The sequence below is a fragment of the Prionailurus bengalensis genome, chromosome A3 (assembly GCF_016509475.1).
Source record: "Prionailurus bengalensis isolate Pbe53 chromosome A3, Fcat_Pben_1.1_paternal_pri, whole genome shotgun sequence".
Classification (NCBI taxonomy): domain Eukaryota; kingdom Metazoa; phylum Chordata; class Mammalia; order Carnivora; family Felidae; genus Prionailurus; species Prionailurus bengalensis.
The window spans coordinates 84,084,504-84,100,389 of NC_057354.1; the positions used below are offsets into that span (position 1 = coordinate 84,084,504).

At 41.4% G+C, this 15,886-nt stretch overlaps 1 protein-coding gene across 4 annotated transcripts in view; it reads left to right on the top strand.

The window, feature by feature from the left end:
* The window catches only part of MEIS1 (Meis homeobox 1), a 138,123-nt gene that overhangs the window by 29,536 nt on the left and 92,701 nt on the right, over positions 1–15,886 (top strand). For all 4 annotated transcript variants that reach the window (XM_043603526.1, XM_043603524.1, XM_043603527.1 and 1 more), the window contains exon 7: positions 67–178. In XM_043603526.1, the coding sequence (XP_043459461.1) occupies positions 67–178 (112 nt within the window). The remainder of the gene's footprint in view (positions 1–66; positions 179–15,886) is intronic.

A 15,886-nucleotide genomic window follows, 5' to 3' on the forward strand; every position in this document is an offset into this window, starting at 1 on the left:
CACGGGAGCCCCCGGACCGGTGTTAACAGACCACTCTATTTGGATTTCTGATTTGTGCCCCCACAGCCCTCTTGGAACAGAGATCACGATGACACGGCATCCACTCGTTCAGGAGGAACCCCGGGCCCTTCCAGCGGTGGTCACACATCACACAGTGGGGATAACAGCAGTGAGCAAGGTAGGAGAGGTGATCTCACTCTCTTTTGCTACTTGTTTCATTTTTTAAGGGCTGAAAAACCAGAAATGTCTAGTTAGTGACTATTTATACAGGTTTTCTAGAACATAAACCTCTTACAGTATGAGAATCAGCTTAGCTTACCTTCCGGACCCTTTCTTCTTCTGTGCCATTCTAGCTGCCTAACTGTCTGTCATCTGGCCACCTCCATAAAACAGGGCCAGCGAGTTGACTGAGGGCAAGATTAGAGTAGATTAGAAGTTCGAATGTGCGTGAACAGAATGCCACTAATGCCCTGCTCTACAAGTAAAAAAAGTATTATGATTACTTGCCCTTCGAGGCTTTTCAAGAGATCGTGAAGAGACACCTTCCAAGATTCCAAGTTAACGATGTCTTCAGATGCTTAGAAGGCAGTGGGCCTTTTAGGGACTCACATTGGGCTTTCCCTCTCCACTGGGCTGAAGCCATTTTGCTGGATTTACTTATCCAAATCTCTTAAGTGCTTGGCTTCATTGCAAACTGACTACAGGGAATTAGGAAGAAATGAAAAGAAACCAGATCAATTTAGCTTGTATTGTTCCTTGAATGTACATACCTGTGTGTGTACTTGGGTGTCCATGGGTGTGCACGTCTGACTGTGGCTAGTAGGAAATAAAGTTTAAACATAAAGTTAATCTTCAGCAAAAAGGTGACTGAGTGTTCAGATGTCTTTCTTGTACTGCCTTTGGTGAGATTGACTGCAGTGGAATTTTGTGTTCAATCAGTGCAACCAAAGCTTTAAAGAGTATTCTCCATCTGATTATAAAAAGACGGCTTTATTGAAGTTGACTCTGAGTCCACAGTAGAGGTGCCTACCTTAAAATCTGGTTTGGTGATCATGTTTCATTGGAGTGCCATTAGACAACAAAAGAATTTTGTTTTCTTACGTAATTGGACCGTACCAATTAGAACTGCAAAGTCTAAAATGAATTTGACATAATTCATTTGGAAACAACACCAAGAAAGTTCTTTTTTTTAAGGCACGTGTATGTTCTTTGGACTGGGAATAACTTCTACACATAGAATTTGAAGCGTTTGAAATACTTTATTGTTCAAAGAAAAATTGCTGACTTCACCATTTTACTATAAGACTAGTAAAAAGCGGAGCCGGAATAGTAAACTAGTTCAGAGCTGAGGCTGAAACAGGTAACCTCTGACCTCTGACTTTTACTGGAAGATGATATGCAGCATAAATCCATGGGGCCTTTTTTATTTCAAGTGTGTGTACGTACATGTTATGTGTCGCTGCTCACAGCGCTATAGTTAAGGGATGGCGGCACCTTCAACAGAAAGCCCTATTTCCAACTCAGACCATGAGATTCAAAAAAGGTGACGATGGAATATAAATACTTTTTTCCTGTATTCCAAACTTGCTACGTGGGGTCATAGCCTCTTGTTTTGTTTGTTTGTTTCATTTTCTTTTTCATTTCTTGCTTTTTAAAACACACACACACACACACACACACACACACACACACATATATCATCTAGGAAGAGGCAGGTAGCATAACTGTTGCTTTGAAGGCTTGCCAACTGCTGAAATGTACTTGAATTTAAAATGGTAGCATATATGTTTTCTTAAACATAATCTGATAAAAGGATTTTGAGAGGGCAAAGGCCCCAGCCCCGTTCTTCCCCTCTGACATGTCACAACAGGGAATTAGGAATTGTGCATGTTTCTTTTTCCTTCAGCAGGTGTTCTCCAAAGGCCAATTTAATAAGGAGTTTGATTGTAACCAGGAGACATCTCTCTTTCACATTACCTGAGTTGGCTACTTAGGTCGTTTCTCTTGATATTTTTTCACAGAAGTTCACCGCCTAATCTGTTTTTTTTTAAGAATTTTCATAGAAATGATCTCATTTGAATGAGCCCAGTTGAACCTTTCTAAAACAATCCTGGCCCCATTTGACAGATGAGGAAAATAAGGGACGGATGTAGTGAGCGATTTGTGGAGGTCCAGGTGCAGCGTCAGACCTAAACTTTCAGTCTCCTGATTATTTGTCTGAGATTCTTCTCATCATGCCCTCTTTCCTGGCTCTTCACCAAAGAACTAAAGACAATGACTCCCGCGGTGAGGTGATAGAAGCTTTCTGTGCAGACTTGTCCCCCACCCAGCGGTTTGATAATTGTGGGTGCGGGAGCCCCTCCTTTCATCTCACCTGCCCTTCTCTGTGGTTCTGGGGGGCGGGTGGTGTCCTTCATTCAGCCCTTGCTAAATGCCGGATGAGGCCCGCAAGTGTCCCTACAACAACTTCTGTGCATTTCCATGCCAACCGCAACCCTTCTAAACCTTTATGCATCTCTGAGACCTGTGGAGCTGGGTCTTTGTGCAGCCTTCGGATTAACTGTGCACAGTGGCTCTTCCATGTTTTTCCCGCCTGCCTTTTCTGGCAGCCATGGATGTGTGAGCTGTGCCAGCATTTGGCCCGTAGTGCATGTCCTAAATAGTTATTTACACAGTTTGAGTCCATTTTAGTCAACTGGGTAAATAACAGCCCTCTTCAAAAGATTTATAAATCCATAAATATGTCTTTATACATACCCAATAGACAGAAATAACTCAATCTGTCAAGAACATATCCAAAGAGGTGTTTCTCCCACAGACAAGAGTAATACATATTTTAAAACTTTCTCTACTGTATTATTTGTACTGTTTCTTTTTCCTCATTCCTTTTCATTTTTCACCACTTCATTATGGCACCTGTGGCACAAAAAAAGAAATCCCTGGGCTCTGGTCCTCTGCTAAATAACCTTATCTGTGCGCAAAGTAGGCATATAATAGGCCATATCTCAACCGAGTCCTGTTCTTTTGGACTTTCAAAGTAAACAGAATAAAATAAGTCATTCAGGGAATTTGTAATGTTCTGACAGATTTCAAAATACAGTGACGATTCCTAGTTAGCCTTCCAGCCAGTTGGGGATTTTGAGTGCCTGATGATTTGCCAAATTAGCGGCTGTTGTGATTGATAGAATAGTTTCAATCCAAATTTTTACCTAAGCATAAAAAAATAAAACAGAAAATCCAATCCTGGGCACTCTAAAAAGAGTATATGTGAGATACATAATTAAGAAATTACTAAACATTCTTCTTCTTCAGGGATTTGATGTTTGTTCATGATTTACGTGATACATCTTTCCCCCAACTCAAATTGTTTACGATGGTAACTTTTCCTATGGTATCTACTTTCATTTGATATTAGCACTTGTGGCCATTTGTAGGAAATTGATTCTTTCATAGAAAAACTCCTTTAAGTTGGCATTTAGAAGGCCAGCCTAACATCTGTATTTGGTTGCGGGTTCTGCCGCTGTTGCTATGACATTGATTTTGTGTACTCTTTAACTTCCTCAAAGCACTTGCAAAGATATGAGATTGAATTCTGATTTTATCCTTGTCTATTAGTTGCCCTCTTCCCACTTCAGAAGAGAAAAAAGTAAAGCTCAGAAATATTGAAGTAACTGTCAGAGTCAGCTCCAGGATCCGGTCTCTTGCCTTTGCTTTTGTTAACTACTTTAGGATGGGGTGTCTTCACGACCCCAAGCAGAGTCTCATAAGATGAGGTACACACTGGCAAATATGTGACTCTTCCCTGTATCTTTTTTATCCTACCGTGTGCGGCTGCCCTACTAACCATAATCAGGGTCTACTCTAGGAAGCGTGTGGTTTGGAGCTGGAAAACACCAAGCACATCTGGTGCCTTTCCCCGCCGTATTAGAACTCCTTCCCAAGAGGGCTGCTGCGTCACTCTATAACTCACAAGCACCTTTAGCTGTGACTGACCACATTTTGAGTTTGGGCACATCTTCCTTTTTTTGGTTCAAAGTCAAGAGTGATGAATATATGATAGTAATAAAATAATGCAATAACATATTAAGGGCTGTCAGTCAGTATAGGTATTTCCATCCCTCGCTTTGTAAAGGAGATCACAAAGGCTCAGAGAGGCTAGGAGACTTGTCCAAAGTCCCATACAGGTTGGTAGGCAGTAGAGTTGGGACCTAAACCCATACAGTGGGATTCCAGAGCCCAAGTTCCTAACACCAGCATCCTCTGGTGCTTTAGTGTGGCTAAGAGTGGAAAATAGATCATTGATGGACATTCTTTCTGTTTACCAGTTTGAGGTCTCTTTCCCCAGTGTCTGTACTAGGCCTGGCCCTGTCTCTGCAGTGGTGATGGAGCTGCGAATAAGCCAGAATCAGCATTAGCCTCAGGGGGGTTATACTCTGCTGGGGAGGGAGAATCTAGTTTTTTGTGTTAAGTAGGATGATTGAGATATTTACAAGGGAGCATGATGATTGATATGATTAATTTGTATTATGTATTAAGAGCCTATACCGTTTCGCTCATTCACAGATTTACTGAATGGAGAATAGGGGCATACAAAACAAATAAGGACATTTCTCTTGCAGAGCATTGCCCATTTAAAGCTCATCTCATTCTCCTCTTTTGTGAGGAAAAAGAAGAAGTAGTATTTCTATGTTGAAATTTGATGTAAAACATTTCAGCTCTAAAGGAGTTTAATGATTGCTGAAGCCTCTAAAACCCACTTATGAACTTCTCCTTTTGGGGGTAGGACTCAGTTCAACAATAGTATCTTTGCTCCCACTTAAAAAAAAAAAAAAGCAAGACCAGCATGTTTCTTTAAAGAGGGATAATTGAAAAGCACTGCTATTTCTTTATAGTAATGTGTCAATAGTTGCAATGCCTCCCGGAGTCCCTCACCACCCGCCCCCCCCCCCCCCCCCCCCCCGCCCCAACACCAGCTTTTGTGAGTTCAGGCAACCTATAGGTGAAGGCAGTCCCATTTATTATTGAAGGGAATCTCAAGGCAGTGGTTTCAGGCTTTGGAGGCCAGCAGGCAGAGCTGGTTGGGGGGTGGGGGGCGTGGGGAGTGGGGCGAGGGGCGGTGGGGAAGGGCCACATTATGTTCCAGATGACTAAGCAACGATTTATATACCAGCTCGCCTTTTTACATGAAGAAGAAAAGTAATAACAGCCCAAACCCGGGCATTTGAAACAGTCAGCTGTCCGATGAATAATGGGATAGGTGGGAAGGAGCGCTCTGATTGGATGTCTTAATGAGCACATTTCTCGCAGAGTTTGGGCTGCAGTTCCCCTTGACCTTTGCCCTTTATTGACCAAACTGACACTTCATTTTTCACATACTTCCAATTATGTCTCGGCTTAAGTGTTGCCCTCCCTCCTTTATTTCTTTCCTATGGACAACTTGAGAGTGGTTGAGGCCACAGAAGATATTTTAATTTGAAAAACTACCGTAGCGACTCAGGCTTGGGACGTAATCTGTAATCGGCAGTTTTTCAGATGAGAACACAAAGTGAATACTGCTGGTTTAGAAACAGTTTTCTTTGCTTTTTTTTTTTTTTTTAATCCCAACTGATTTTTAAAACATGTTTTTAAACATTTTTAAAAATGTTTGTTTGGGTTTTTTTCATTCCATTTGTCTGTTGGTCAGGGTAACTTGAATGATCTATTTTCTTTCACACTTACTTCTTAAGCCTTACACTTCTGCGGGGACATCTTGTATTTCAGTGGTGCTGTAATGCTTTTTGACTAATACACTTTGGAGAGAAAAGTAAAATATAATTGTGACCGTAGGCCTTAGCCCTTAGACCATTGCAGCCCCGTGCGTTACTTTAGTTACATTTAATGTCGGACTGCAAATTAAAGGGTGGCCTTTGCATGTAGTGGCAGGCAGAAGAGGAAAATGATTTCCTGATGGGAAAAGTCAGGTGTAAAAAGGAAAGGGAAGTTATTATACTCAGCAAATCCCTGTTATCAAAAGGTCCATATCATTAACTTATCAAACACATTGAACGAGATGGATAGACAGAGAATTGTTTTCCCAAGAACACCCCATGCTGTCTATATTCACCTTTCCCTTTATTGACTCATCAAATGTGAGTAACCGTCTTCTGTTCTCCATTCTGTTGACTTCTAGCATCATGAAAGCAGGTCATCTTAAAATAAAGAAAAATAACTTCGTCATCTAAAAAGTAGTAACTGTGTATTTAGGGGCATGAACTTGGCCATAGGTGTTTTCACAGAAAGTGCATCTTCTGACTATTAGGTAATATTGCTGGTAAACTTGAGGTCAGTGTTTTTCATCTTAAACAACTGGAAAATGTATTTGAAATTATTTACTCCCAGATATATTTCCCTCCAACACAGAAGTATTTGTTTAAAAAATGGATGAAGTGTTACCTACTTTATTATGTAGCCCTCTGGCATATCCATGGCATAATTTTACTATAATATGGTAATAAAAGAATATGTAAAAGGCAGACAAAGGTTCTGTCTTTTTCTGTAAGGTGACCTCTGTTACCAAGTAACTGCTTTACTTATGAGCTTATTAAAAACTCAAAAAATGAGCTTTTCATACTTCACAGGCATTGATGTGAAAATGAGCTGTCCTGTGAGTAGTTTTCTTGATCATTTTTAGAACAATTGATTAGCCAAAGAGCTCCTGTCATTAGTTGACATTGACTGATAGCAATTTGTCACAAGCTCTGAAGGTCAGCTAGACAGTTGGAGTTTCAGCCTGCCTTTGATTGACCTTTACTGATTCCATCCTCATGTGATTGGCTTTGAATAGGTCTGACCCTCAATTGGAAAAGACAGGGCATTAGTCAACAGGATAATTTCTTATATTTTCTGTTGATTGCTCATTTTTATTTATGTGTGAACTCATGGTGTGGATATCTTATCAAATTTATACTCTAATTTTTGAAATTTAAAAGGCATGATACTTGTTAAGTATGGCCTTAAAACCATAACTCTGTTTCCCTTTTGGTTTGCAATGTTATAGTGGACTCGGTATGTGATGTAGGCTTCGCTACTGACACTTGCCATTGCCACCTGTGCAGATACTGGAGTTTTGCTGCATGTGATGGAAACATGCATGTTGCATGGAATTTTGTGATGGCTGTCGTGGTTGTCTCTTAAGAGATACCAACTCCAGTGGGACTTGTAGAACTTCTGAAATTACACCCCAATTCTCTGACTCTCCTAGAATTAATGATAGCGGTCTCTCAAGAATCAGGTGATAGTTTTAAATAAAAAATGAGTGGTAAAGAATTATATGAATAATGATGCTGTGTCAATTCGTCATTTGTCTCTGCAGCCAAAAAGCTATGAAAACTTTTTTAAAAAGTACCTTCTCCGTTTCCCTCAGCCTGCTGTAAATTAGAGAAAGCCTCTCTGGCTGTCATAGCATTAGCTTTTCAGTGGGAGGGGAATGTATTTTCTATTGTAGAGGACTCAGACTTAATTGTTCGTAACACTCGGTTCTTTCTTTCCAAAACTGTAAGGTATTTTTCCCAGATGCATCACATATAGAAGAATATAGCCCACTCTCATATTAATAACATGGATTTTATTGCTTCATGTTAATAATAAAAATGGCGACCTGAGCTTTAAAAACCCAGATCTTAATGTGTCGTTATTTGATTATTTAATGCAGTTTCCTTCTAAGGCCTTTCTTTTCTCTTATTCTCTCTCACTTTCCCTTCTTGATTCTGCGTTGGGTTTTAAGCTATAAGCAATAACTTGTTTTTCAGGTCAGCCTTCCTAGGCATTCCAGGGCTACCACACACAGCCTGGCACAGCTTAACCGTGTGTTTCGGTTTCTACCCAAGAAAATAAACCAGGAGAGAACCCATTGTCCCAGGTGGCGGATTCTTCACCCTGTGTCATTCTTGGCAAGGCAGAAGCAGGGAAGTTAATTTTAGGGAAGTATCCATTTAATGTAGCCCAAGGAGATAAAAAGAATTTAGAATTGTAATTGTTTTTGCGGAGGAGCGAGAATATTATCACGAGTTGTATTTAAGAGGGCGGGGGGAGTGTAAATTTATACATTCTGGTCAAGTCATCAGAAACGGATTAAGCACTTACTGTGTCGCAGGTGCTCTGTAGGGGGCTATAAGTGCCAGCAGGTCACAGTGTTTGCCCTCAGGAAGTTTGTGTGTGCTCCCAAGAGCATCAAGCATATGTAAGTGGGATATTCTCTAAATATGAACTGTTCCTAGGGAGCTGGAATAGCTGGAATGAAATTTCACGTTGCTAATGACCCAGACGTGGTGAACTCTGTGATCAGGGCTGTTGACTGAAAGACCAGGTGGGAGCTATCTGGCCTAACTTGCAGAGGGACATCTCTACTTTGGTCCTCTGGCTGCTGCTGAAGAGGCTTAGCATCTGGCAGGCCCTGTGAGGTCCACTTTGATCCACAGCCCACTGGCAGGAACTTTGTTCAGCCCTCCTGCATAGCCACTCGGCCACTCGGGGGCCTCCACTGCCTTCAACTAGTGAGGTTATCGTTGGTTTCTCCACCATCAGTCACCAGACTGCTGACTTATACTGATCCTTTTCAGAGAACTCTGACATTCTGGGGGAGAGGGGATGCTGTTGGAAAACTGGTAAAGTCAATGGATACCGTATCAGGATAACATTTTTATTAATGCATAAAATAAAATACATAGGACTACAAGGGAAACCAATTGTATTGAAATTCACCTATCAAAATATTTTTAAGACAAATTATAGGGGCGCCTGGGTGGCGCAGTCGGTTAAGCGTCCGACTTCAGCCAGGTCATGATCTCGCGGTCCGTGAGTTCAAGCCCCGCATCAGGCTCTGGGCTGATGGCTCAGAGCCTGGAGCCTGTTTCCGATTCTGTGTCTCCCTCTCTCTCTGCCCCTCCCCCGTTCATGCTCTGTCTCTCTCTGTCCCAAAAATAAAAAAATAAACGTTGAAAAAAAAAAGACAAATTATAGTATAATTATAGAAGTGCTTTATTAAATATGTGTTAAATAACAAGGTCTAGCTGTAATTCTGTTGTCTACCACATTTTTGAAATAGTGATGAATGTAAACGATGTTTTAAGATCTTTGTAACAATTATATTGTTATATGTAAATATGATTTCCTTTGGTGACAAAGTTTCAGGTCCTTCTAATGGTTTCCTGGTTTGTTACTTACCTAGATAGGCACTTGAAAGAAATTTCAGTTAGAGGTTAGTGAGAATAAAATATAATTTTTTCCCCTTCTGACTATATGGATCTTCTGATTTCTAACCATGGACCCCCTGGTGGGGGAGGGTCTATGTATCCCAAGTTAAAACCTTCTAAACTTAAGTGTCCTCTGCAGGAAGTATTCTGTAAACTCCCAGATTGGAGGAAGTAACCCTCTTCTGTGTTGTCATGGTATCCTGTGGCATATCCTTTCTCGTATATTGAAGTGAGCCATTCATGCATCAGCCTCCCCAGGATGCTTCCTGGGAAGGGACTATGTCTTGTTCATCTTTAAATCTCCTGTGCCCAGAATAGTTATGGGCACGTGGCCATTGGTGGGTAATTATTTATTAAAGAGGATTGGGAACCCTCTCATGCTTTCAAACTGTGATTACACTACATTCTCTCAGCACTGATTTCTTCTGGGTGCCAGATGGCTAATCACATCGCAATCTCAGTCAAAATGTAAATAGATACTGAGGTCTTACCTGTCCTGACTCCCAGAGATACATTTTAACAGAAGCATTCAAGAAAAGATTCAATGGATAGTCCTTTCAGAATTGGCGGTAGATGGGTTTGGGGATGTACCTTAAATCATGCTGCCCACATAATTGCCTTCTCTGCTCACTCCTACTCTTGGGTACCATCCTCTGACCCTGAATGGGCTTCTGGTAGAGAACGGGTGGCGACTGGCAGCAGCATTTTAGTATCTTTTAAAAGACCTTAGGGTAGGGTTAAGGATGAACGCTGAGACAGGACCCCCTGTTCACCCTGGGAGGATGCTTTTATATCTATGCCATTCCCCGCAGCAGACATGATTCCATCCTGTGGGATTTGATAGTCAGCTCTGCTCCTGAATTTCTCTTTTTCCTCCATGAATGCTAGCACTAATTAAGGATAGTGGTAGAGGTTTTGGCTGTTGGCCTAGCGAAAACTAACCCAAACAGTAAATTTATGCCAAGCATTTTCCTTAAAAAGAGGTAGGCGTTGTCTACCTCTTACATTGATTGGTCCCAGAAGTGTAGTTGGTAAGTTGGGTTGTGCTCAAGTGTCTGGCTTTGTGGATTAGTTCAGTCTTGCAGATAATTTTCCATAATTACTTAACCTAAAAGCATTCTGTTTGATTAGTACAATTAGCTTTGGCTTTCCCCATTTACCAATATCAACCCCATATGCATTCCCTCCATCTTATTTCCTAACAAAGGGTGAAAGAGGTAGAACTTTCTTTTACTTCTTTCCACATCAAGAGAAAAAGAGAATATGGACATATCTAGAAAATCTTTAAGTTTTCTTCCAATTTGTATATTTTTAAGGAAGGGGGAATTGAAGAGTGAATGTAGAAAACACTCAACTTGCTTGTTGCTAGCTTATTAGCATTCGATCACTGCTGTCTCTTTAAATATTTCATTTGCCTTAGTTTGTATCTCCCCTTGAGTGCCCCATGACAGCAGCCAGATAGTACGTTGATACCCTTATATTTTGATGCTTTGGGAGAAGAGGATATATCTTACTTTTAAAACGTACTTCTATATTCTCTCCTTTGTTCTGAGAAAGGGTTTAAGGAAATTAACAAAAGTGTAAACAATAGAATAAAATCAAGATGTGAAGAAACAAGAACCAAAGGAGATTCAACAGGAGGCCAGTCATAAGGGTAGTTCAGAACACTGGGAATCATAAGAGATCATGTACAGTTGCTAGAAGTAGCCAGTTTGGCTCTGAGCTTCCTAGCAGCCAAGATGAAGAATGAAATATAATTAGTTACAAGATTGACAGAGTCCGTGGAAGTTGTTTGGAACAATCCCTTTGACTGGTGTGAGACTGGAGAGAGATTCTCCAAGGGTCCTCACAAGGGGAATCCAGTGAGATGGCCCCTCTTGCACCCCCTTCAGCTCCTAGCACAGTGCTGCAGATACAACCGATACCCGATAAACATGTGATTGACCCATCCGACTAGATAGATGCCTGGATTCATATTCAGCCCAATCTTACTTTCACTTCTTGGCACCTAAGCTAGTGTTGATTTCCATGGTTGAAACAGGTGGCAGCCTCTCTTAATCTCCGCCCAGGTTGTTTTGTGAGACCTTTCCCCCTTTTCTATCTCCTTCTTCTGACCATGGTGTGTCAGCTCCGTTTTCCAGACTTTTCTCCCCGTCCCTGGGGCCAGTGATGCAGGTGAGAATGCTCTTGTTGTTCTGATTATTATCTGCTGAAATAGGGTTAATGGCCCCAGAGAGATCCATTAAGTGATGAAGAACTGGGGTGCCAGCTTGGGAAGATTCAGGTACCACACTCTAAAAATGGACATTCTGAGGGAATGTGTTTTCAGCCTGTAAAGTCAGAGGTGGTGTGTTATGAATATTTGCTTTACTACATCCCAGCACCAAGAACATCCCTTTATGGGAAAGGAATACATTTAGTGCAAATAGAAAATATTGCTCGATATCGTGAATTTAAAGCTTCTGGGAGGAATCTTCTCAAAGGGAATAGAAGGAAGACAGAAATAGTACCATTCACTAACTTAATGAGTATTAATTGAATGTCTATTATGTACCAGTACTAAATGTGAGAATTCAGAACAAAGAGGCTGTTCCTGGAACCAAGAAGCAGACAGTCCAGTGTCAGTGCAGGTAGTTAACATATGGTAGATTAAGGCTCAGGACTGAGTAGGTCCCGTATAATTTGGAAGTAGAGGAATGGCACCTAAAAAAGCGGTGTGGCCTCTCCCTGTCCTTCCACAGGAGCGTCTTCCTCCATCACAGCACCCTTTTTCACGGAGCCCGAATGGGACTCAGATGTGGGTCCTTCTCCACATGGCATTTCAATCCCCTGAGTTGGTCCTAGCATCCACCTGCTTTTCATCCCCAATCTTCCAGCTAGCTCTCCCAAAGGGGTGTGTCTTTGATGGGAAGTCGGGCGGGACAGATGGAGAAGTAGAAGGACATGTGAGGCCAAGAAATTAGTTGGTGTGAAGGCGAGGGGGAAAGCGAAAGCATGACAGCTTGGAAGCTGCGTGTGTGCCTCAGCACGAGCAGAGAACAGGGTGTGGGAAAGGAGGAGTTACAAGGGAAAGCGAGAGGCAGCAGGGGCCAGACCGTGAGGGATCAAATCTGTCGTCTTAAGGAATTGGGAGTTTGCTTGGGAGGCAGTAGGGAGTCACTGAAAACGTTAGGTTGGTGTCATGGCAGACCTGCTTGAAAGAGGAATAGATGCGGAGGGAGGCTGGAGTCACGCTGCAGTTATTCTGAAATGTTGAGGATGTGACATAAGGCAGAGTGAAGCGGATGGAGAGGAGAGCTTTGGGAGAGGACACTGGACCAGACCTAGAGGGGACTGGGGTTTGGGAATGGGGGTTAGAAAGGTCTGGGATGATGCCAAGGTCTCAGAGTACTGTTGTCTACACCACAGGTCTCTTCTGGCCTGCTCACTGTCTTCTTAAGTGTTAGCTTCCCTTCTCCAGATATGGGAACAATATAGATAGCCATTGTTGCCTGTGGTTTTTTCCTCACACGCTGGTGGGACAGAAGCGACACTTTTCCTACCCCTTCCTGAGGGTTGCCCACGGAAGTCCGGCCACCACTCTCTTTCGGAGGGCTCTGGCTCCATGGGGACCAGGGGCTGGGTGGAAAGGAAGAGGCCAGCTAAGCTATCATGGGAATTCCGTGACTCATTTCATCGGTTTACTGCTCTGAAAATGAGGTGACTTCCCCCTTTGCTTGACAGTTGACTGATGAACATTTCCTGAGTATTTGCAGAGTAGATGTTTTGTTACATGGGCCTTGGTGTTCATGGACTCCCACTGGATTCTCATCCTAGCGTGTGCTTCAGCCTTTCCACTTCCCAGGCTGCTAATGTTTCTGTTTATGTAGAATCTTCAAATCACCTGCCCAAGACTTAAGAGACTCTAGGACTGGAAATAGTATACTCTTGGGCTGCTGATGCAACTCTGGTTACATTTACTTTTTTACCAGAATACTACAGAACGAAAGATAATTTTTTATACCAAAAGAGTATTTTTTAGACTAACAACACTGTCACGGGGTACTTAGTATGCCTACACTGAAAGTTGTCCTTAAAAATAGTGTACTTCATTTTGTGTGTCTAGAATTTTTTTGTTGGTTCATTTTTAGTTTTCACTTTCTTTCCCAGGATGTGGGTTTGTGTATTTTTAGAAGGATTGTCCTTTACTTCGATTCCAGATGTCCTGATGCTCTCGATAGGAAAGGAGTCAGCTTTGGAAAACGTTAATTGCTCTGCTAAATGGTACAATGTTAATAAAAGCTACATAGCAAGAAGTGGAATCATTACTTTCAGGCTCCAAGAATGTTCCTTGGGCTCATTTTTCGTAACTGAAGTGAAAGCAATAGGTTTGCATTATGTGGGTCAGAGTTATCGTCTTAGATAGTAGCCATGGTCCTTAGATTTAATTTTCATATTTCAAATGGAGGCGGTAGGTTTAACGTGTCTTACTTTGCAGCTGGAACAGATTCTATTTTTAATCTGTAAGTCGAAAATGGCATGGAGCCAGGTGCTGCCCGGATCCAAATGCATAGTTCCTGTTGATATCAGTGAGTTTCATGATGGATTGGAAAGAAGTATGTGGCCTTTATTCCAAATATCTATCTGACTCTTTAGAATTAAGCATGCTGAACAAATCCTAGCACTTTTCAAGTAAAAATGAAGTGTTTTCTAATGTAGCAACCATGCTGGCTTAAAGGTATAATGCAACAATTCCAAATAGACACACACACATAACCGTAGAATTGGTTTTCAGGCAGAGAGAGGCAGCTGGGATCAGGGACCTGGGCGGCATAGTAAAGGACATGGCTGTATCGAGCTACACAAAATTGCCTTTAAATAGAAGAGGTAGGGGAGAAAGGCTTTTCTTGGATGGTACTCTGCTCATGGGAGTACACACGTTATTTTATTTTATTTTATTTTTTTTGGGTGGGGGGAAGTACACACATTATTGTTGGTGAGTAATTCTAGGAGGGCCCTCCTGCACTTCCTCAATCCTATTACCCCGTGGTGGGAATGGTAAGGCAATATTCGTTCAGGATTGACTGATGTTTGCATCTATAAATAAATGTACTCAAATCATAATTGTTATAACAGGATTGTTTGATTACCTGGCAATGGCCTTGTTCTGAGATAGCTTTTGGATCACCTGTTCAGTGGGAACATTTGACAGACCTCATGTTTATTACCCAATTGAATGTCAGTAGCAATTGCAGCTAAAGATAAACAAAAATGCAAGTACTTGTTGACCTTGACTTTTTTCCACAAGAGATTGGACTTGATGGCTCTATTGCTGTTGAGCTGATAAGGGTTATAAACAGTAGTTTAAAGAAAATGCTTTATTCCCAGAGGAAAATACCCTAGTTGCTGTGGGAAATGGCAATAGCCATGTGTACCCTTTGCCAGATTTTCTTAATTCACCTTAATTTGGCCTGTGGGAAAAGGATGTGGGAGGGGGGACTTTTATGGCTTTAATATATATTTGCATATTGTTATAACTTGTGAATGGGGGTGTAGTTAGCAGACTGAATACAACTTTAGAAGAGGCCAATGACGTTTCTATGACTTACGATAGTAACATGATTTCTTTTGAAACTCTCACGTTAATATAATATTGTGTTTCAGAGATGCAGCTCTTATAAAAATGCACTGTGGTGCAAAAATGCTCTTTCAGATTCTAATTAAAAACATAAACACGTCATTGATCAGTGATTTCACCAGGGGCAAGGAGAGAGAAAATTTGACCAGGTGAATATATTTACATGGGACACCACAGAAGTGCACGAGAGATGTGACAATCAGCACTTTTTCTTGGGCACCCAGTCTTAAGTTCCATATTTGAATCAAGAAACTCTGGGCCATTAAGGATTCCCCATTTCTTGGTGAGGCAGAAAGCCTCGGTGACCTATCCTTTCTGCTCTTAAAAATCCCTGTGCATTTTCCTTTGCGAGGAGAGGTGCTTTGGCTTAATGCCACTGGCTTCAACTTTTGCTCTTAAAATGTTGTTTTGATGCATAGTGTAGTGATGGATGAATTGATTTCTGTGCATAAACGGTGGCCTAGATTCTTGCCCTGTGGAAATCCATGGAATTAAAAACTGTAGGTTCCCGGAGTGATAAGAGGTAAGCAAATGATTAGATATGCACGCAGGGGAAAAAATTGAGATGCTCATAGAATGGGAATAAGGGTCTATGTAATTTGCAAGTTTAATGGAAATGTAAGCCACTAATACAACTAATAATTTAATGCTAATATGTGAGAGTAAGTAAGTGTAATTCTAATCACTTCTTATTTGGTGTGTTCTTGAAGAGTTCTGAGTAAAAATGGACTGTATTGAAATATCTCCCTGGCTACCTGGGATGAAAATCCGGTCTGCTGACAGCTGTGGCCCTTAAGAAACCTCTGGGATACTAGCGACTCAGATTTCTCTCTAGATAGAAGTTTGGGACAATTTGAGATTGCAGAATCTAAACCAGAATTTCCTGCAGAGAGATTTAGAACACTAGCTGCAGGATTTATTGAATAGGTATCCAGGATCCCGTCTAGCATGCCCTTTTAAGTAGCCACTGGTATTATTTAATAATACAGATGATATTTTTTTCTAAAACTATTTGACCTTTTGCTCTACTTTTCAAAGC